Source organism: Tamandua tetradactyla, chromosome 2 (genome assembly GCF_023851605.1).
Source record: "Tamandua tetradactyla isolate mTamTet1 chromosome 2, mTamTet1.pri, whole genome shotgun sequence".
NCBI lineage: Eukaryota > Metazoa > Chordata > Mammalia > Pilosa > Myrmecophagidae > Tamandua > Tamandua tetradactyla.
Window position 1 is genome coordinate 213190929 of NC_135328.1, and position 21245 is coordinate 213212173.

A 21245-nucleotide genomic window follows, 5' to 3' on the forward strand; every position below is an offset into this window, starting at 1 on the left:
ACAGGGTCTTGAAATAAGGTAGCTGTGGTAATAGTTTGGGTAATCAATGATTATGGAGTAGTTTTCAGCGAGATATTGCAAATTGCCATAGTATGTCAAGCCCCAACCAACAGTATTCCTGAAAATCTTAGAAAATACCCTGGGCTCTAACAAAGACTGCATAAAAGTTTTTCTTAGTAAGTTTATTTTCTCAGAAACCTAAGGCCTCCAGATTGTTCCTGTTAGATAAGCCCTGAAGCCCAGAGGTATCAGTCTCTCCAAAAACATCAACTAGTTTCATTCCTCTACCCCACAAGGTCAACACCCCTTTCTAGTGTGAAGAAGTTAAAAGGTCATTGCCCAGATATCCCTGAAGATTGAGAGAATGATTAAATGAGAGGGAGGAGGTATAACTGAGAAATTAGGTTCTAACAAATGATTATGACAACTGACTCATTATATATCTCTCTTTAGTTTCTAGAATAGCTAGAAGGAAATACCTGAAATCGCTGAACCTTGATCTTTGACAATGATTGTATAACTATATGGCTTTTATAGTTATATAGAGTAACCATGTGATTGTAAAAACTTTGTGACTAATACTCCCTTTATCCAGTGTATGGATAGATGAGTAATAAAATAAAAACATGAAAAATAATAATAATGGGGGAGGATAAGGGGTATGGGATGTTTTGGATGTTCTTTTTTAACTTCTTTTTTTAGAGTAAGGAAAATGTTCTGAAATTAATTGTGGTGATGAATACACAACTATGTGATGATACTATAAGCCACTGTATATTTTATGGATTATATGGTATGTGAATATATCACAATAAAATTGCATTAAAAAAAAAGATAGGGTGGTACAATGATGGCTCAGTGGCAGAATTCTCACCTGCCATGCCTGAGACCTGGGTTGGATTCTCAGTGCCTATTCATGCAAAAAAAAAAAAAAAAGCTGCAGTAAGGATGGATCCATATTTGAAACATTCTTCAGGAATAACTCACAAGACATTCTTAATAAGTACAAGGGTACAAGGTTTCTGTTTAGGGTGATGGAAATTTTTGGTAATGGATGGTGGTAATGTTAGCACAACATTGTGACTGTAATTCATAACAGAAATGTATATTTGAAAGAGGTTAAACGCGAACTTTATGTTGTATGTATGTTACCATAATAAAAGTTTTAAAAGGGTGGGCAACGGTGGCTCAGTGGCAGAGTTCTCACCTGCCATGCTGGAAACCCAGGTTCAAGTCCTAGTGCCTGCCCCTGTCAAAAATTTTTTTAAAGAAAACACAGAACTGTACAATACAAAGACTGAATGCTAACGTAAACTATGTACTTTAGCTAATAATGTAATTTTAATAATACCGGTTCATCATTTGTAACAAATGTATCATGCTAATGCAAAATGGTAACAATAGGAAAACTGTGTGGGATGTGGAGCGCCCTATGAGAACTCTGTACTTCCTGCGTGATTTTTCTGTAAACCTACAAGTGCTCTAAAAAACAAAATCTATCAATAATTAAAAAAAACAAACAAACACATGTTCTGCTCAAGGGATGGCAAACTTCTTCTATAAAGGGCCAGAGAGTAAACACTTTAGGCTTTACAGGCTGCACAGTCTCTGCTGACCCAGCTCTGCAGCTACAGCACCTAAGCAAATGAGCACAGCTGCGATCCAATAAACCTTTATTTTCAAAAATAAGTGAGGGATTGAGAAAACCTTCCCGACCAAATGGGGGAAGAGTGAAATGAGACAAAGTGTCAATGGCTGAGAGATTCCAAACAGACTCGAGAGGTTATCCTGGAGGTTATTCTTATGCACCAAGTAGATATCATCTTGTTATTCAAGATGTAATGGACAGGCTGGAGGGAACTGCCTGAAAATGTAGAGCTGTGGTCCAGTAGCCACGTTTCTTGATGATGACTGTATAATGATATAGCTTTCACAATGTGACTGTGTGATTGTGAAAACCTTGTGTCTGATGCTCCTTTTATCTACCTTGTCAACAAAGGAGTAGAACATATGGAATAAAAATAAATAATAGGGGGAACAAATGTTAAAATAAATTTGGTTTGAAATGTTAGTGATCAATGAAAGTGAGGGGTAAGGGGTATGGTATATATAATTTTTTTTTCTGTTTTTGTTTTATTTCTTTTTCTGTTGTCTTTTTATTTCTTTTTCTGAATTGATGCAAATGTTCTAAGAAATGATCATGATGGTGAATATGCAACTATGTGATGATATTGTGAATTACTGATTATATATATGTAGAACAGAATGATCATAAAAAAATAAATAAAAATAAAAAATAGGTGAGGGGCCAGAATTGGTCTACAAGACAGTCTGCCAACCCCTGCTCTAAAGCTGGTCCACTTGGGTTCAAGACCTGGCTCTACCCTCACTTCATCTCTATGCATTCTCATTTGTAAAATGAAGATAACAGTGGTGGTAAAAATTAAATGAGGAAAAATAAATTAAATCATGTAAAGCACCAAGAATAGTGCCTGAGATGTTAATTTTTGTTTAAGTGCTACCATCCAGTAACATGCTAGGGAATAATGGAAAAGACTTGGTTTCAGGGGGCAAAATGGACAGATGGAATATAATGGGATCATTTCAGTTATGAGAAGCCGAAAGTATCATAGAGGTACACCAAACATAGTTTAAAAACCATGAATATGAAGGTCAGAAAAGAGATGGAGAACAGAACTCAAGATCTGGAGACCAACAGCAAGCATTCTCAGGTGGTTGGTGAAGCTGTGAAAGAGAGAGCTTTTACCCACACCCAGGGTAGTAAGAAGAAAGTCAAAGACGAAATCCTGTTTCTCAATTTCTCTATGTATAAATGAAAGAACTGAGCCAACATTTAATGGATAAGTGGCCTAACTAGAGGTCAGAGAAAATTAACTGCTTCCCTATTTCAGCAAACTGGATGTGTAGCATATAGACAAGACATACACACCCACCACAGAAGGTGATGTGAAAGAATGCAATCTCACATACGCAAAGATGACAAAAGGCAGAACCCCAAATTCCCTAGACCCACTGCTTTCCTACTGGCTGGAAGTCATATTTCTTACTCACAGGCTCATTCACAGCATTTTGCATGGACACATTCTTAATGCAGATGCCAAATGCAAAAGGATGGGAAGGATTGGTAATACCATCTTCAAAGCGCAAATGGACATCTTGAATTTTTAACTGCAAAGAGGGAGAAAAAAGAAAAAACACATTTAAATGACTATTGCAGGTTGAACACTAAAGGGAGGGGTCAAACTGCCCCTGAGCCCCTAAAGTAAACCACAGCATGTATTTTATACAAATGCTTACGTCACATATATATGCAAAACTTCTTTAAAAAGTTATAATCACAAACTATATATGAATGATGTTTCTCTGCAATTAATGCTATATCAAAAAGAGAGCTTCAATACTTTCATGAAATCCTTTCAGAAGTTAACTTAAAGAAACACTTAAAGTAATCCTGTCATTTGCAGATAACTGATCCTCCCTCTCTTGTGATATACTAATCTTATTTCTATGACCCAGCACCTGGACCAGGAATACCAGAAGAGCATACAAACTTTGTATTTATTTATTTTCCCTTGCCTCTGTAGGCAGGCCACAGAAAAGGCACTCTGCACCAATGAATTAAAAAATAAGAATAGAAGTGAAATGACAATCAACAGAATGAGGGGAAATTTGTGTAAATCATACACCTGCTAAGGGACAAGTATCCAGAATATATAAAAAAGCTCTTACAATTCAACAATAAAAAGGCAAATAACCCAATTTTTAAATTGACAAAGAATTTGGATATATATTTCTTCAAATGAGATATGCAAATGTCCAACAAGTACATGAAAAGATATTCAACATCACTAGCCATTAGGGAATGCAAATCAAAACTACGAGATACTACTTCATATCCAGCAGAATCGCTAGAATCAAAAAGATGGCTAATAAATGTTGGTGAGGAATTGGAACCTTCATTTGTTAAATTGTGCAGCCATTTTAACAAACAGTTTAGCAGTTCCTCAAAATGAAAACACAGAGTCACCATATAACCTAACAATTCTACTCCAAGAGAATTGAAAACAAATGTCCACACAAAACCTTATATACAAATGTTCATAACAGCATTATTCATAATACAAAAAGTGGAAACAACCCAAATGTCCATCAAAAGATGAATGGGTAAATACAATGTGGTATATCCATATAATAAAATATTATTCTGAAATAAAAAGGAACGAAGTAATGATCCATGCTACAATACAGATGAACCTTGAAAATATTATGTTAAGTGAAGGAAGGCAGACATATAAGACCATATATTATATGATTCCTTTCATATGAAATATCCAGAGTAGGCAAATCTAGAGAGACAAAGTAAATTAGCAGTTGCCAGGGGCTGAGAGGAGAGGGAAACAGAAGGTGACTATTAACTGGGTATGAGGTTTCTTTTTGGGGCGATGAAAATGTTCTGGAATTAAATAGTGGTTATCAGTGCACAATTCTGTGAAAATACTAAGTGCTACACTTTCTTAAAGGGTGATCTTTATCATACATGAATTACATCCCCATAAAGCCGATATTAAAAATAAAATTAAACTAATGAGGAACAAAAAATTCAAAAACAGCTGAAAGAAAAAACCCGCCAAACAGAATTCAAAGCAATCACCTCAAATGTACCAAGCTTTTTGCCAGAGTTATGAAATCAACAGTCTCCAACTTTTGGGGGAAGTGATATTCCTTGACCAGATCTGGTCTGTGTCACCTCGGCTTCGCAAGAAAACCATGGAGGTAACAATTATGGGCTAACTCTTAAGGCATTCAACGAAAATTAGCATGGATCCTGTTGGTGTATATCTGTTTTTTGAGGGTAAAACAAAATTGGAATTCAAGTGCAAAACGTAACCAACAGACCTAGCACTGTAACTCAAAAAATTGCCACTGAATACATCAGGAGAGATTAAATATCTTAGTGGGCAGTTCACAATTTAAGAGTCAACTAGAATTTATGTAGTCCAACCTCTTTCATTTTACAAAGTTGAGACTAGAGAGGTTAAGAGATTTGCCTTGAAACGATACGGTCAATAAGGCTTAGGCAACCTGGCTTTGAGGGAGGCACATCCTTCAGCAAGTGGGACTCCAACATTCAAAAGGAAAGTACAGTTCAGTGAAGTGGAAGTGAAATGAAACCTCCTACTCACACTAGCTGAAGCAAGAAGAACCTGTGTCTGACACAGAGACCAGGACTTGATTTTCAGGTTTTCCCTGTGGCACAGCCATAAAAGGGCACACCTGAGCCAGCCCTCTATACATCCTGTATCAGTTAAACCCATGAGAAATAAACGACAATGAAGTGAAACAAATTTAAGTCTGAGAAATCCCTTTCATGTCTATAAAAGCCAACAGAACTTACTTCAATATTCTCCACAATTCTTGTAACCACAGAGGCAGTAACCGAATACCAATAGGATTCCCCTTTCTGCTGGCGTTCATTCTAAAAGGGAAAGAGCCAGTGTTAGCAGAATCTAATGCCTTTGTCCCTTTACTGTGTGTCCGCATAACCACTCTCAGGCTAAAAGGATTTCTGCCTTGCCTTCCATTTTTCCTCCAGGGCCTCAAGTAGTGCTTTCTTGCGTTCTTTTTCCAACAGCTTCTCCTTTTCATCATAGAAATTCTGTATTTTTTCAGGGGCTCCAATTAAGTGAAGACTGGAGATGGAGATTACCCAAGGATCCACATGGGGGCGATAAAAGGGAATCTGAAGAGTGACTTTTCCAATCAAGCCTGGGGGAAGGAGAAGATTGGTAAATGCCTGTAAGCATGTTTTCTTCTTCTCGTTTTTCAGTATTTTTCTAGTTTTCTTTAAGAAGCATGTATTGAAGACAACTGTATAATTACATAGCTTTTAAAATGGACCGTGTGAATGTGAAAACCTTGGGTCTGATGCTCCAGGGTATGGACAGATGAAAATAAGGACAAAAAATAAATAAATAATAGGGGTATAAGAGGTGAAAAAAATTGGGGATATTGAAAATACTAGTGGTTAATGAGAGGGAAGGGTAAGGGGTATGGGATATATGAGTTTTTTTCTTTTATTTCCTTTTCTGAAGTGATGCAAATATTCTAAAAATGACCATGAATACACAATTATATAATAATATTGTGAGCCACTGACTGTGTACTTTGGATGGACTGTATGTATATGAAGATATCTCAATAAAAATATTTTTTTAAAAAGCAGAATGTATTACTTTAATCATTTATTTTTTAATTTAAGGAAACAGGCCACAGATCTTGCACATTTGAAACAAGGATTAGTAGACTGGGATCTATAAGAAGGAGGCATTATTAATTAGAAGTCAAAAAAAATTCAGTGACGCTTCAACACATCAAACATAATATCTTTACTCTAGAAACAATCTCTTCCCCGACTGAACTACATCTTAAACTTTCCTTGGTGTGTCTTTCCGCCCACAAGTCCTCAGGCACAAAACTCATTTTGAGTTAGTTATTAATTGGCTGGTTGACAAGCATTCACTGGGAATTATCAGACCTATAATATGTCCAATCTTGAACATACTCAGCACAAACTTAAGTGTATGTAACATTGCAGTGGCACCCTATCAACAAAGAAGTCTGATTTCTCAAGGAAAACCTGGGCTGAAGAGAAAGTGAGATGGCCTGGCAGAATCATGACACTTATTTCCTAAGTTCAACCATTTCTAGCCAGGCCTCTGAGGACATAAGCCTTCTTTAAAATCTAATAGTAAAAGAGAAGTCATCATCACTTCAGGAATATTGCAAAGTGGCCTACTAAGCCCCTAGAGATCCATACTGCCCAACTAACTCTCTCTCTGAAAGCAGCAAGTATTAACAGAACGCAATCATTATCCTCTAAGATCTAAAATTTAAGTGGGATTGATCTGTTATGTTTACAATAACAGAGTGCCATTAACAACAGCATTTTTAATGCCAGTACCAAGTGACAGGCTGTGTAGTCCAGTAACAAATTAAAACATTCTACAACAAACAAAAAAAAACTGATTTTGATTTTAGGTACAAAAATGAAACTAAAATGTATGTGTGATGGTTAATTTTATGTCAACTTGTATAGGTCATGGTATCCAGTTTTTTGATCTAATACTGACCTAGCTATCACTGTAGAGGTATTTTGTGGATGGGATTAGCATCCACAATCAACTGACACTGCTAAAGTAAAGGAGATTAGCACCCTTAGCAACGTGCGTGAGCCTCATCCAATCAGTCGGAGGTCTTAAAAAATAAGAACTGAGGGTTTCAAGAACCAGAAAGAGTTTGACCTCAAAACTCCAACCTCCACTCCTCTGACCTCCCTTACAAACTTCAACATCACTTCTTCCAGAACTTCCAGCCTTTAATCTGGATTTGCCAGAAATTGGACTTGCCAACAATGACAACTGCGTGAGCCAATTCCTTATACTATAAACACACACACAAACACACAAACACACAACTCTATTTTTCTGAAAAACACGAATACAGTAAGAAAATAAGATTTTATTTATATTTGATAAAATTTATAACTGCAACCATATACCAATTTTCACAATAATCAGCACAACTGTAATTCTAACCTAAATTAATTAGGGGGAATAAAAAATATTCTGATAGCTGTATGATAACATAATATAACTTCCACTATTTTTCACTTAATTTTTGCAGAACAAGCATTAAAATAATTGCAAAAACATTAGAAAACTTTAACAAGTTTTCCCAAGAGCTTCTCTTAATCCTTTGATGTTCAAATAATTCTTTCTGAAGTATCCATAGTGTCACCACCTTTGAGGATTTCTTTCAGATTCTAATTTGTCAGTGCCTTTGCTTTGCAACTTCCATTTACTTGAAGAAAGCTTAAATCTTTTGCAATATTTCTATTCTATTTAACCTAGCAACTGATTTGCATTTTATTATAATATAAGTACACCCAAAATAAGGAAAAGACTGACTGACACAGCAGGAAAGTATTGAATGATGAGCGGTATCTAACTAGGGACTCGTTTTATATATTAACAGCTCATTAGTGAATATTCTTATTATGACAATTCTTGTTTCCTCACCCGACCTAGTAACTGCAAAACTCCATAACATAACTGCTCATGTCTACTGAGTGTGCCAAGCACTGTTATGAAGAGTTTCAATACATTAACTCATATATTCCTTTCAACAATTCCATGATGAAGGTAATATTATTATTCCCCATTTTAAAGATGAGAGAAGAGACAGAGTGGTGAGGTAATCTGTCCAACAGCATACAGAAAATGGTAGAGCTAGAAAATAAAACCCAAGCAGAGCCCATATCTTACTCAACAGAATAAACTGTCTTTCAATAATATTTATAAATAAATTCTCTGAAAATAAGAGGCCCTTGTTATCTAGAGGAGGCTCTTACATTTGAACAAACCTAAGAATCACCCAAAGTGCTTACCAAAAATGCAAGTTCAATGACACCCCCATCAGAGATTGATTCAGTAGGCTGGGGGTCACCTGGCCTCCTACCACTACCCCACAGCCATGTTGATAGAAGTGGCCCAGAGACCACACTTTAAACTGATCTAAATTCTATCAATTCCCATCTTCCCTCTTCCTGATAAAACAAAGTCCTACTCAAGAGCTCTCAGTTTTCAGGTTCCAAGCAATTTAACACTCAAAACTGCCTCCCTTTCCTTTAACTCCACATACCAGCTTTGACTTCAAATGGTAATTCCAGTTCTTTCAAGGCATCTTCCTTTAAGGGCAAGTTTTCTAATTCAACAGCACCTAAAAAAGAAAAATAATATCATGTAATGTCAACAAATGCATTAGGTGCTTATTCTGTGCAAAGCATGGAAGACAAAAAGGAAAGTTCTACATCTCAAACCAGGCTATAACAGGCCATGGGTAGTTCTACCATGAGCCCATGTGCTACATACTCATTTCCTGACCACTGCACATGTAATGACGGCTAAAGCTTACTAGATGAGGAAGGGTTTTAGGCAGGGGTCTAAGTTTTTCGGTAAAGGACTAGATAGCATATATTTTAGACTTTATGATTTGTGCTTTTTCTTTTTTAACTCTCTAAATATGAAAAAAAATTCTTAGCTTGTACGTCAGATTTGGTCTACTGGCCAGTTTTGCAGACCCCCCTAGTCTGGTTAGTATTTACCAGAGGACCAACAACATCTGAATCACCTGGGATGAAGTACAGGCTCCTTGGTCCCACTCCCTCAGACCCATAAGTCAGAATTTCTGGGACTGAAATACAGGAATCTGTATTTCTTAACAAGCTCCTTCCCACCTCACCCATCAACTCCACCACCACCACCAAAATGTAGTGCACCCTAAGTTTGAGAGCACATAGTTTAGTTAAAATAAAATTTGTCATCAAAAGATTATGCTCTCTTCTGGAGAGACTATCTCTGCATGTTCTTGGCACCTCCATTTGCAGGTATAATAACCAACCAGGAAAGGGCAGACCATTGCTGAAGGCCCTTTTCAGACACAGCACTTAGGATTTTTAAACCCAAAAGTGCAAAATGTCTCTGAAGCAGTTTCGAAGGAATAAACTAGAGGATGTAGCTATATCTCTCTCTCTCTCCCAGCTATGGAAGTCATTCATTTTCAAGTATGTACTGAGCCCCTACTCTGAGCTGGACATTCTGCTGGCCACTGAGAAAACAGAAAGGTCAGGGTCCCGTCCTCAAAGAGTAGGGAGACAGTCATTGTCTTATATAACTGTTTATACAACACAAGACAATTTCTGAGTCACTTAAATATGTCTGAGATATACAATCTCAAGAACAAGGGATACAAACAACAACCATAGCAGCCATTAACTGTTAAGAGAACCCAAAAGAAAGCCAAGAAAGCCTTTTACTCCAAAGACAAAATAATGCAAAAAAAAAAAAAAAAACCCTTGCTTATTTTTCCCTTTAAATGACTGTTCAGGATTTGTGGGTTACTGGCTTCCAAGGAAATCTGCAAATCTAGCAATGTGGCAGAGAAAAATGCAGTCAACATATTTTTCAGACTTTTGTCAGAATAATTGTCCACAAAGGTCCCCACATATCTTAAGATTGAACAAAAAGAAAAATTAATAATCACAGAGAGCCCAGAAACAATGTTTCTTCCAAAAACATTCGGAAAGAAAATGATCACAAGCACTATAGGGAAAAAAGACCATGAAATATTATCCTCATTAGTTGAAACTGACAAGGGGTGGGGAAAGCACGTAGTTTCTTCTTTTGCACTTTGAACTGCTCCATTTTTTCATGCCCACATACATCACCAAGGGCAACAGATGAGGCCCTAGGTTTCCTTAGCCGCAATACAGCCCTGGAGAAGTGGAAGGATTATAGGCAGTCCAGAGCATGAAGCACAGAGAGCAAAAGAGAAGGGATAGAAAGGAGAGGAAATAGACAAGAAGAAACACAGCCTAAAGCAAGTCAAAAGCAAAGGAAGGAGGCAAAACAGCAGCCATGGTTCAAAACAGAAGGAGGGTGTTCTAGTTTGCTAGCTGCCAGAATGCAATATATCAGAAACGGAATGGCTTTTTAAAAGGGGAATTTAATAAGTTGCTAGTTTACGGTTCTAAGGCTGAGAAAATGTTCCAATTACAACAAGTCTATACAAATGTCCAATCAAAGGTATCCAGGGAAAGATACCTTGGTTCAAGAAGGCTGATGAAGTTCAGGGTTTCTCTCTCAAGTGAGAAGGCACATGGCAAACAGAGTTTCTCTCTCATCTGGAAAGGTAGATGGTGAACACAGTCAGGGTTCCTCTCTCAGCTGGAAAGGCACATGGCGAACACGGCATCATCTGCTAGGTTCTTCTCCTGGCTTCCTGTCTCATGAAGCTCCCCGGGAGACATTTTCCTTCTTCATCTCCAAAGATTGCTGGCTGGTGGACTCTGCTTCTCGTGGCTATTTCGTTCTGTTCTGCTCTCTCTGAATCGCTCTCTCTCTCTCCAAAATGTTTCCTCTTTTATAGGATTTCAGAAACTAATCAGGACCCACCCAAATGTGTGGAAACATGTCACCTAATCCAGTTTAACAGCCACTCTTGATTAAATCACATCTCCAAGGAGATGATCTAATTACAGATTCAAACATACAGTATTGAATAGGGATTATTCTGCCTTTACAAAATGGGATTTAGATTAAAACATGGCTTTTCTAGGGAACATACATCCTTTCAAACTAGCACAGAGGGCTTCCTAATTTCCATCCACAAACTATGCACACCCGACTAGCCCTGCCGGGGCTGGTCACCCTGAGAGGCTCCGCAGTAGGCAACTCCTCCATAATTATGCTGTTCATCTGCTTCCAAGCAGATAATTCATATACTTATTCATGGATGTGTGATCCAAAAATCCATTTTCTCACATTGGCAAAAAATTTATTCACTCGAAATGGGGTGAATTTAGAGGCTGGTCATTGCTCAGTGGTCTCTAATGACTACTGAATTCTCTTCTCTCAACTCTAGATCATTTAAAGGACTAATCTGAGGTTCAAAGACTATAAATAAGAAAAGGAGGGGAGATCTAAATTTGGGGTTGCAGATATGCCCACAGACCAAAGTTCAGACTCCTTGACATGGTACTGGCAGCCTCTACCTTCTGCCCCACACCATCCCAAACACAAGTTTGTAGCCTTCTGCCTACACTCACAGGTTTCATTAGACTTGGAATGTGGTGACCCAGCCCTTTCACCAATCTAAATCCTGCCAGACCCAGATCAAAAGTTACCTCCGTAACAGATTTCCCAGAGTCCTACAAGCAATGAATGGCTTCTCTCCTTTGCACCCCACTGGACTATACCTATGTCTCTAGCATAGCAATTTAATATATACTGGCTTGGGGCGGGCCACGGTGGCTCAGCAGGCAAGAATTCTTGCCTGCCATGCCAGAGGACCCGGGTTCAATTCCCGGTGCCTGCCCATGTTAAAAAAAAATATATATATATATATATATATATACATTGTGTATATATACAAAATATATATATTGGCTTGCATTACTGTGTAATTGGTCTCCCTGGTAAGTCCATAGCTTTCTAACTATACAAGGACTATACAGGTGGAGATGAAATAATAATAATAATAAATACTAACAATAATAGCAGCTATTATTTAGTGAGATCCTACTATGTGTCAAGCAGGTCATGTGCATTGTCTCATTTTAATCCTCACAACAATCTGACAAAATACTGTTATTTCCTCCCTTTTTGGTAGGATGAGAAAAATGAGGTTTACAGGACCAGCAATTTGCTTGAAAATCATGGTGGAATCACCGAAGTTCACATCAGATTTGTCTGATCTCAGGCAGCAAGAGTGGCTAAAGCAGAGGCTTAAGTAGCTTGCTCACATTCACGTGCAGCTTGTAAGGGGTGGAACCAGGGTCAGCCCTAAGCCTGAGCTCTTATTAAATTCAACTACCTCTCCTTTTTGTACCTTGCCCAGAGCAGGTACTCAATGAATGTCTGCTGAATGACTGAACAAGTAAGTGAAATCTTATAGTAACAGCAATCTCTGTCCTTCAAATAGTCATGTTTCTTTGCATTTTTATTACCTTATTTATATTCTTTATTATTTTTAGTAGGTGCACACAGTTCATACATGCACATGTGAAGTCCAACCCACCAACCAACCATATGTTGAGGGTCATGATGATGGATGACCAGGAGGTCCTACCACAAGTCACAGGCAATTCTAAGCTCCCTGCCTTACATTATGCAATAGAGAAAATAATCTCTAAGCTAACAAAGGGGGGTGCCAAGGTATAGAGAGGTTAAGTAATTTGTCTAAGTTGTTGGTAAACTGAGGAACTAGGACTCAAACCCACAGCCTAGTTACAAATTCCACACTCTTGACCACTTTTTCAGTCTCCTTAATCATGTATCTAGAGTGGTAAATATTTGTGGGTTGGCTGAAATGACATTCTTATTCCCAACTCCTACCCTCTACTTCCAAACACAGTTGAACTGTGTCATCCAGATCAACAAGCAGCATTAACTTCCTTACAAAGCTATCACTCTGCGATGCTGTGCAGGACTCTCTGCTGGCCAAGCACTGCAGTCTTTGATCTACAAGCATGGGATGCCTGGTTAGGAAGGAAAATGCACTTTTCTATTCTGCAAAGAAGCATTCCTCAAGTTCCACAGGTTCATTAAGAGTTACAAAGAATATTAAAAAAGAAAAGAAAAGAAAAGAAAGGAAATACACATAGAAAAGCAGTTTTAAAGCAACAGGTAGATAGGCATAGTTGTCACTACAATACATATTTTGTCTAAAATTGCAGAGATTAGAAATTTATTATTAGCATGGACTCTGATGCATCAGATACCACAAATTTCTATTCATTCTTTTCTTCAGCAAACATTCTCTTACCATTCCACTCTTGAAAGACAGTTAGCTCTTTTACTAGCAAGGTTATGATTTACAATTCTCTGCCCAACCAATTATCTGTCCTGTACTTAGTGAGGTCCCATCCGCCAGCTCTTTCTCAGTAACTACAAACTTCAATAGAAAAATGAACTCGACGTTATTGTTGCACTTCAAATAAATCCTCTTCCTTGACAAACTGACCACTTTTGCTTTTCACTAAGCTGCTCCCTTCCAAGGAGAGGAGGAGGAGGATAGGAAAGCATCTGCTACTGTCTGCAGAATAACAAAAACTTAGCTGGTCTTTGTCCACAGTTCCTGGGAGATAACCGCTACATCCTTGCAATTTCCTGGAACAGGAGTGTTTTTTGTTATTGATGGGGAGGGTGAGGGATCACATCTGATAATTTATATGCTGAGAGAGGACAAGAAAATAGCAACTAAAAAAATCAAATACCTAGAATAAATTTAACCAAGAATGTAAAAGACTTGTACAGAAAACTACAAAACATAGTTTAAATAAATGGGAAGGACATTCTGTGTTCATGGATTAGAAGAGTAAATTTTTTTAAAATGCCAATTTTACTAAAAGCAATTTACAGATTTTACATAAACCCAATAAAAATTCTAATGGCCTTCTTTGCAGAAATGGAAAAACCTATCACCAAATTCATATGGAAGGATAAAGGATTACATAAAATCTCTTTCAAAACCATCCTGAAAGAGAACAAAGTTGGAAACTCATACTACCAGTTTTAAAACTTATTACAAAGCTACAGTAATCAAAACAGCATGGTATTGGCACACATACAAATATATATTAAGAGTTCAGAAATAAACCCTCACATCTACTGCCAACTGGTTTTTGACAAGGGTGTCAAGTCCACTCAACCGGGAAAAAAATACTCTCTTCAACAAACAGTGCTGGGAAGAAGGAATATTCATATGCAAATGAATGAAGGTGAACACTCTACCATACACGATAGGCAAAAATTAACACAAAATGCATCAAAGGCCTAAATAAAAGAACAAAACTATAAAACCCCTAGTAGAAATCAACATCTTGTGTCAGGCACTTTGTGTTAGGCAATGGTTTCTTAGACTTTATACCAAAAGCAATGAAAGAAAAAATAGGTAAATGGGACTTAATCAAAAGTAAAACTTTTGCACTTCGAAGGATTTTTCCACAAAAGTAAAAAGACAACTTACAGAATGGAAAAAAAAAGTACGTGGAAACCATACTGATAAGAGTTTTCTATCCAGAATATACAAAGAGAGGTCAGGGTAGGGCCAGCCATACCTGTAGTCTTAGGGTAGGGAACTGGCCGGTCCCACCAGGAAGACCAACCATGAGATGAGGGGGGACGGGGCCTTGAGCATCATGTCAGCCTAGCCTCTGAGAACTCTAGGACGGGAAGGGGTCTGAAGTTCAACCACGTGGCACTGACCCCACCAATCATGCCTACATAATGCGACCCCATATAAACTCCAGACACTGGAAGCTCCAGCAAGCTTCCATGGTTGAGAATGACATCACCATGCCACTTCAAGGAGAAAGGTCACAGAAGCTTGCATTTAAGACTGTCCCAGACTTCGCCCTCTGCAACTCTCTTGGCTTCTTATTTGCATCATTTTACTATAATAAAGCTACAATCCTAACTCTAGTTTTTTTGGTAGTTCTGTGAGACGTTGTGGCGAATTACTGAACCGAAGAAGGTAATGGGAACCCCTGAATTTGTAGCCAGTCCGTCAGAAGTACAGGTGACCTAGGTTCCCAAACATGTGAATAGTACCTGAAGGGCAGTCTTGGAGAGAACTGCCCTGAACCTACAGAATCTGAACTAACTCCCAGTAGTTAGAGCCAACCCTGAATTGAGCTTACAGTATTTGCAGTTGGTGTGAGAAACTGGAGAATTTTTTGCAACCTTTATAGTTTCCAATGAAAGCAAAGGATTAAGGGGAGAGGAAGCAACCAAGATACCTCCTGTGGCCCTCACTGCCACAATCGTTTTAGTGGTTTAGATGGGTCAGAAAAAACTCAAAAAGCAACAACTTTGGGGCCAGGTAAACCACTGGCCCTCCACTCTCAGACTCTACAATTATTTGTATCACCACTATCTCTACAAACCTGTCCTCATTCACTTCTCAAAACTCATGCTCATGCTCATCCTAATGCTCGCAGGAAGCTTTCATTGTATTTGAGGTCTCCTTTCCACTTTCTATGATTTTGTATACTTGAGACTGATTTTAGCTTCTGTCTCAATATATATTAAAGGGTTCTATTTTGACCTGAGCAGAGAATTTAAAGTAAAACAAGTAAATGCACTTTTCCAGTTCCAACCACTGGACCCCATTTCCTATATATGGATCTGTAAAGGCTAAAACACTTCAAGCTTTAGGTCCTTTCCTTCTAAACATGACAAGACCCAGAAATTCTAAAGTCCTCACTAACATACTTTAGAACTTTTACTGGGTGTCTTTTATATGCCAGCAGGCTGACAGTTTTTTAATGCTACTCAATTTCATCCTCATGGCAACCTCTTCACATTAATCTTTTCTTAAGGAAACTGAGGCTGAACATTTTAGTGATGTGTTCATGTAGCTAATAAGTGACAGAACAGGATCTGAAGCCAAAATCAATTTCAGTCACTAAATCAAAGCTGCCTCCATAAACCCTCACAGAATTCAAAAACGAAAAGCGGTAAAACACAATGACCAGTGGCACAGTCTCTCTCTCTCTCTCTCTTTTTTTTTAATGTTTAATGGTTATCTAAAATCTACAGCAATACAGCTACATACTTAAGCCACCCTGCGATGATACGCACTGTCACATGGGAGAACATATTACCTTTTACACACATTTAGTATGAAGCCAAATGAGCATTAAGTTTTATTATTCTCAACACAACAAAAGAATATAAAAAATAAAAATGTCATCTGCAAAGTTTCACACTTTGCCAAGAGAAATACAAGTACTCACCTTTTAGAAGTGCAACTGAGAGCTGGTCAGTGTTCAGATTGCTGACATATTTCCCCAGATAAGTGTTGAGAACCCAGGCTACAAGACCTTCCAACATGACTATTTACTCAGGAAAAGATGTTTAAAAAGCATGGATCATTCTTTATTTCTCTCTCTCATGGTCACCGAAGAATCTATGAAGGGAAAAAAAAAACGGAAATCAACAGAAAAACGGCATGATTTCCTAGGCCGATTTCTACTCTACTTTCTTCCTATTCTGCTTTCCTCCAAAAGCAGAAAACATGCAAATCACAGGTTTTTTTAAGACGGGATGCAGCATAAGTTACCTCAGCCCGCAGTAAGTAGAGGGAGGGCCTACGTCTTGGGACATCTTGCAACATAACTGCTCAATGAAGGTCAGCATAGTGTTTTCAGTGATTTTCCTTGAGCTTGGGCTGGCCTGATCAATGGTCCTCATTCGGGTGTGACTGGACAATGTCAAGACATTTTTGATCGCCATGACTGAGGCGCTGCTACGGGCTTATGGGTAGAGACTACGGATGCTGTGAAACTCTCTACAGCACACAGGACAGTCCCCACTACAAAGTTCATCTAGCCCCAAACATCAGCACTTGAGAAACCCTGTCCTAGATTAAGACAAAAATGCCCTAAGACTACAGGAATGAAGCTGACATTGTACAATGATCCTCATTACAGCTACTCTAATTCAATTTTACAAATCTGTTCATCAGAATCATTTGTAAAATAATCTGAATATGAAGGAGTAGGCAGTACTTTATCACTTTTCTTAAATGGCCTGGAACTGCATCACAGGAACCTGGACACCAGGTGATGCTGATACAATGAACTTAGTCAATAATTACAAACACAGAAATCCTCTGGTTCCAACTATACCATTTAGATTCACTACGGAATTACTATCAGCCTGTTATGAGTTAATGTTTATCAGTATTCAAGATATGTGTGTGTGTGTACATGTGTACATGTGTAAATCACTACTACAAAAAGTTACCATGAGAAAGAGTGAGAGAGAGAAAAGTTTAAATGGGTTCTCGGATTACTCAGCTAGTAGATCCCAATTAAAACTGTGAACTCTGAGTCTTGCTTTCAGCCACGCATGTCAGACATCAGCCACCATGCCATCCATTCCAGATTTGCTGCGGCAATGATTCCACTTGGAATCAGCCTATTTTGAAGATCCTTTCCAAGCACTCTTCCCCACCTCCAGGGATTCATCTCAATGCCAGAAGATAGATTTACCCCAAGTGAAAGGCTGTCACTGAACAAGAACCCATCATACAAGGCCCTGTAAGAGTTAACTCAATCTTCAGGAAAGATTAATTTCTGTCACTGTGTCTTGAACTTCCAGACAAGATAAACTTTTAACTGTCAACAGTGACAGTAAAAATATACATACATCATTTAGTAAAATACTTGATTATTTCTTTCCAATACTTTTAGGCTATATTTTGTATAAAACTAGGAATCTGCTAGGGATTACTGGGTACACTAATTTGAAGAGTTCACAAAAACAAATTTTTTTAAAAAGGAATGTTTAACAGTCTGAGTAAAAGAAACATTTTATATCCTATAACACTGAAGCAGCAAGTCTGTGAAAAAAATATGAACACGACTAGTTCTAGTCTTACTCTATGTACTCCCAAGCACAGTCAGATTACATTTTATTTTCAGAGTCATTGCATCTAAATCTGGTCCTAAATGCTAACTCTCTGATGTGCCAACTACAAATACTCTCCCAAGTAAAGGGAAACTGTCAGTTTGTACACAAGATGGGGACCTACCCTGCTTCCCTGAAAGATGAAAGAATGCAAAACACAGATTTTTTAAAAAGATGGGATGAGAAGCAAGATGTCCTAGCCAGTAAACTGAGGGACAAACCAGAAAGCATCCATAGCTCTGCTAAGCATCTAGACCCAGCCTGAGGCCACTTAAAGGATTCCCTTAAGGAATTCGGTGTGAAAAAGGACCACCAGACTAGCCTGAATCACTTAAGTGTTTACACTCTGGTCCATCAGGTCTTTGAGGCAGTTGCCTGGCACTATCCCCACTCCTGCCGCCCCCACCTCCACTCCCGCTCCCGGCCTTCCCGACCCACTGGGGCAGGTAATACTGAGAATGACCTTGAGCCAGGTCCCTCCCCGGAGGGGTGGCCGGAGCCAGGAGCAGGAAACACCCTGGCAACTGGAGCTGGGTGCCCCTCCCAGAGGCAGCCGGGGATTGAGCGCTATCCACGCCACGAAGTGCAAAGATAGGAGGTTGTCAGGCCAGTGGTACAGTTACAAGACTTGGAACATCCCGGAAGACGAGGTTCCCATAACCCTCCCGCTCTCAGAACACTAACCTCCGTTTCCTTCAGGGGACAGAGCCTCCCCCCCCCCCCACCTCCTCCCCCAACTCCCACATAAGGCCTGGAGTGAATGGCGCCGGGGTCCCAGGCCTGGAAAGAGGGGCTCAGCAAGGCCTTAACTCAGGGAGCAAGGAGTTAAGATATACTGGAGGCCTGAAGTCCAATCCCAGGTGTGATCCTAGAGAGCTGGCTAAGGGAGTGGTTAACTCTGGAGAAATGACTGCCTCCCCATTCTTGGGCGTAAGTAGGGCTCGCACACCCGGATCCCTCATTGAGACGGAGGCTCCGGCGGAGACTCGGCCTGACAACCCCCAACTCGAGGCTCGCCAGGCTACCGGGACGCTGCAAAAGGCGCCGGGGTCTACCGGGGGCTCCCACTCCCCAGGACACGGACGCCGGGGTTCCGGGCGGCTCAGGCCGACCCAAACCTGTACCTGGAGTGCCCACGGGGGCCTGGACTCCGGCGTCGCCGTGAGGGTGGCGGGCCCGGTACCGTCGGAGACTCGGAGCCCCAGGACTCCCCGGAGGAGGTCTGACGGCCGCAGGGCCGGACGCCTGGCTCGCCCGGACTCCCGGCGCCGTGTTCCCTTCGAAAGGCCAGGGGCCCCAGATCAGAGACGCCAGAGCCGCCGACCGGGGGTGCGCGCCAGGGACTCCACCCTTGCCTGCCGCCCGAGCGACCCGGTCTCGGACCCTACCTGTGGGTGTCCTGGGCAGCCCGCCCCGGCCCCGCGCTACGCAGCGCGCCGTTTCCTCCCTGCCGCTCCCCAATGGCGCTGCCGGCGGCTCGCCTGCCCGCCCAGACCCGACCAATCGAGCGGGCGGCACGCCGGCACCTGGCCAGTCGAGCGCCGAGTCATCGAGGAGGCGTCCCTTGTCTCCTGGGGCCACTCCCGCGCTCCGGGAGGCTCAGGCTGACGCTGGAGAGCCTCCTCAGGAAGCCCCATTTACGGGTGGGGAAACTGAGTCCCAGGGAAGAGCAGGGACACAAGTGAGTCTGGCTCAGACAGAATTAGAACCAGGATTCTTTCCCCTCCACACCCTGCCTTCCATCCACTGGAAAGGTTCTATTGACCTTCCTTCTGGCCCATCCACTGTCTGTTCTCTATTCAGCAACTACAGGGGTCTGTTAAAATGCAATCCGTGTCATTTCCCTACTTAAAACGGCTTAAACCCACCTCCTTACTGAGTGGACACATGGCTCTGATGCTTCCCTAATTCTGCCGTTCTTTCCCTGGCCCACTCCGCCCCAGCACCTTCCATTCCACCTCAGGACCTTTGTAGCCGCACACATAAGCTGCTTTGGTAATTTTAAGTTATCTAGCTAACACATTTACAAAAAGGAAAAAGAAAAAGGTGAAATTCATTTGAATAATGCATTTTATTTAATCTAAAATATCCAAAATTTATCATCTCAACATGTAATCATTATAAAAAATTATTCGTGAGATTTTTAGGGCTTTTTTATACTACATTTTTAAAAATCTGTGTATTTTTCACTTACAGTACATCTCAAAACAAACTAGCCATTTCACGTGCTCAGTGGCTACTGACTGCAGAGGAGCGCTGGATAGTCCTTCTGTTTCAAGGAAGACCTCAGGGCTTCCCTGCTACCCTAACCACCTCACCTCCCATTACTCTATTTTCTCTATACAACTTAATGCTACCCGACATTATCTTATTTGTTTGTACATATGTTGTCTTCTCCACCCTGAAAGTACCCTGAGAACAGGGATTTTATCTTTTTCACAAATGCATCCTCAGCACACAGATGATGCCTAGCACAGAAGAGACTCAGTAAGTGCTGTGCATGAATGAATGAAGGAACAAATGAATGAATGAATGCTTCATTCCTGAAGCCTTACAAGAAGGGCAGGAAGGACACCTCAGGCTTGTAAAGTCAGGAGATGAACACAAGATGCAGGATGGCAAGGTTGCAATAGTGGGTTTACCATAATTATCAGCCTTTATAATGCAAGCTAATGAGAATGACTGTGAGCTGGACTCAATCCTGAGCAAGGCCTGGATTCCTGTAAAGTGGGATTAACCTCTTAGCATCTCAGCACTGGGTACCCTCAGGGGCTGAGGTTTGCTTGTAAAACTCTGGATTCCAGAGACCAAAGGCAGAAAGAAGGGAGCCAGTCAGAGCTGAACGATCTCAGAGTCCAGCTCACCCAGAAGAGACACATCTGGCTGTACCTGGGAAATGTTTTAAAAATGCCAGTGTCTGCGCATCATTCATTCAACCAATGTTACCGAAAATCTTTGTACCTTTGTTTCTTATGAAGCTAAACATGCATTTACCATACAGCAATCTCACACCTAGGTATTTACCTAAGAGAAATCAAAACATACTTCTACACAAAAACGTGTACACAAATGTTCATGGAGGCTTTATTCATAATAGCCAAAAATAGGAAATACTTACGATGCCCCATCAACAGGAGAATGGGTGAAAAATTTGTGACATAACCGTAAAACAGAATATTATACTCAACA

The 21245-nt window shown here is 40.1% G+C and overlaps 1 protein-coding gene across 6 annotated transcripts in view; it reads right to left on the reverse strand.

Annotated features, from left to right (window-relative positions):
• The window catches only part of VPS13D (vacuolar protein sorting 13 homolog D), a 354551-nt gene extending 335006 nt beyond the window's left edge, over positions 1-19545 (reverse strand). For 5 of the 6 annotated variants that reach the window (XM_077151248.1, XM_077151249.1, XM_077151246.1 and 2 more), the window contains exons 1-6: positions 19445-19545; positions 16379-16551; positions 8722-8799; positions 5597-5787; positions 5417-5497; positions 3073-3189 (exon numbers count right to left, since the gene is read on the reverse strand). In XM_077151248.1, coding sequence (XP_077007363.1) covers positions 3073-3189; positions 5417-5497; positions 5597-5787; positions 8722-8799; positions 16379-16475 — 564 coding nt within the window. In that variant the 5' untranslated portion in view covers positions 16476-16551; positions 19445-19545. Of the gene's footprint in view, positions 1-3072; positions 3190-5416; positions 5498-5596; positions 5788-8721; positions 8800-16378; positions 16552-19180; positions 19351-19444 lie in introns of those variants that run through there. The other variant, XM_077151247.1, reaches the window with a different exon arrangement.
• Between the last annotated feature and the right edge of the window lie 1700 nt (positions 19546-21245).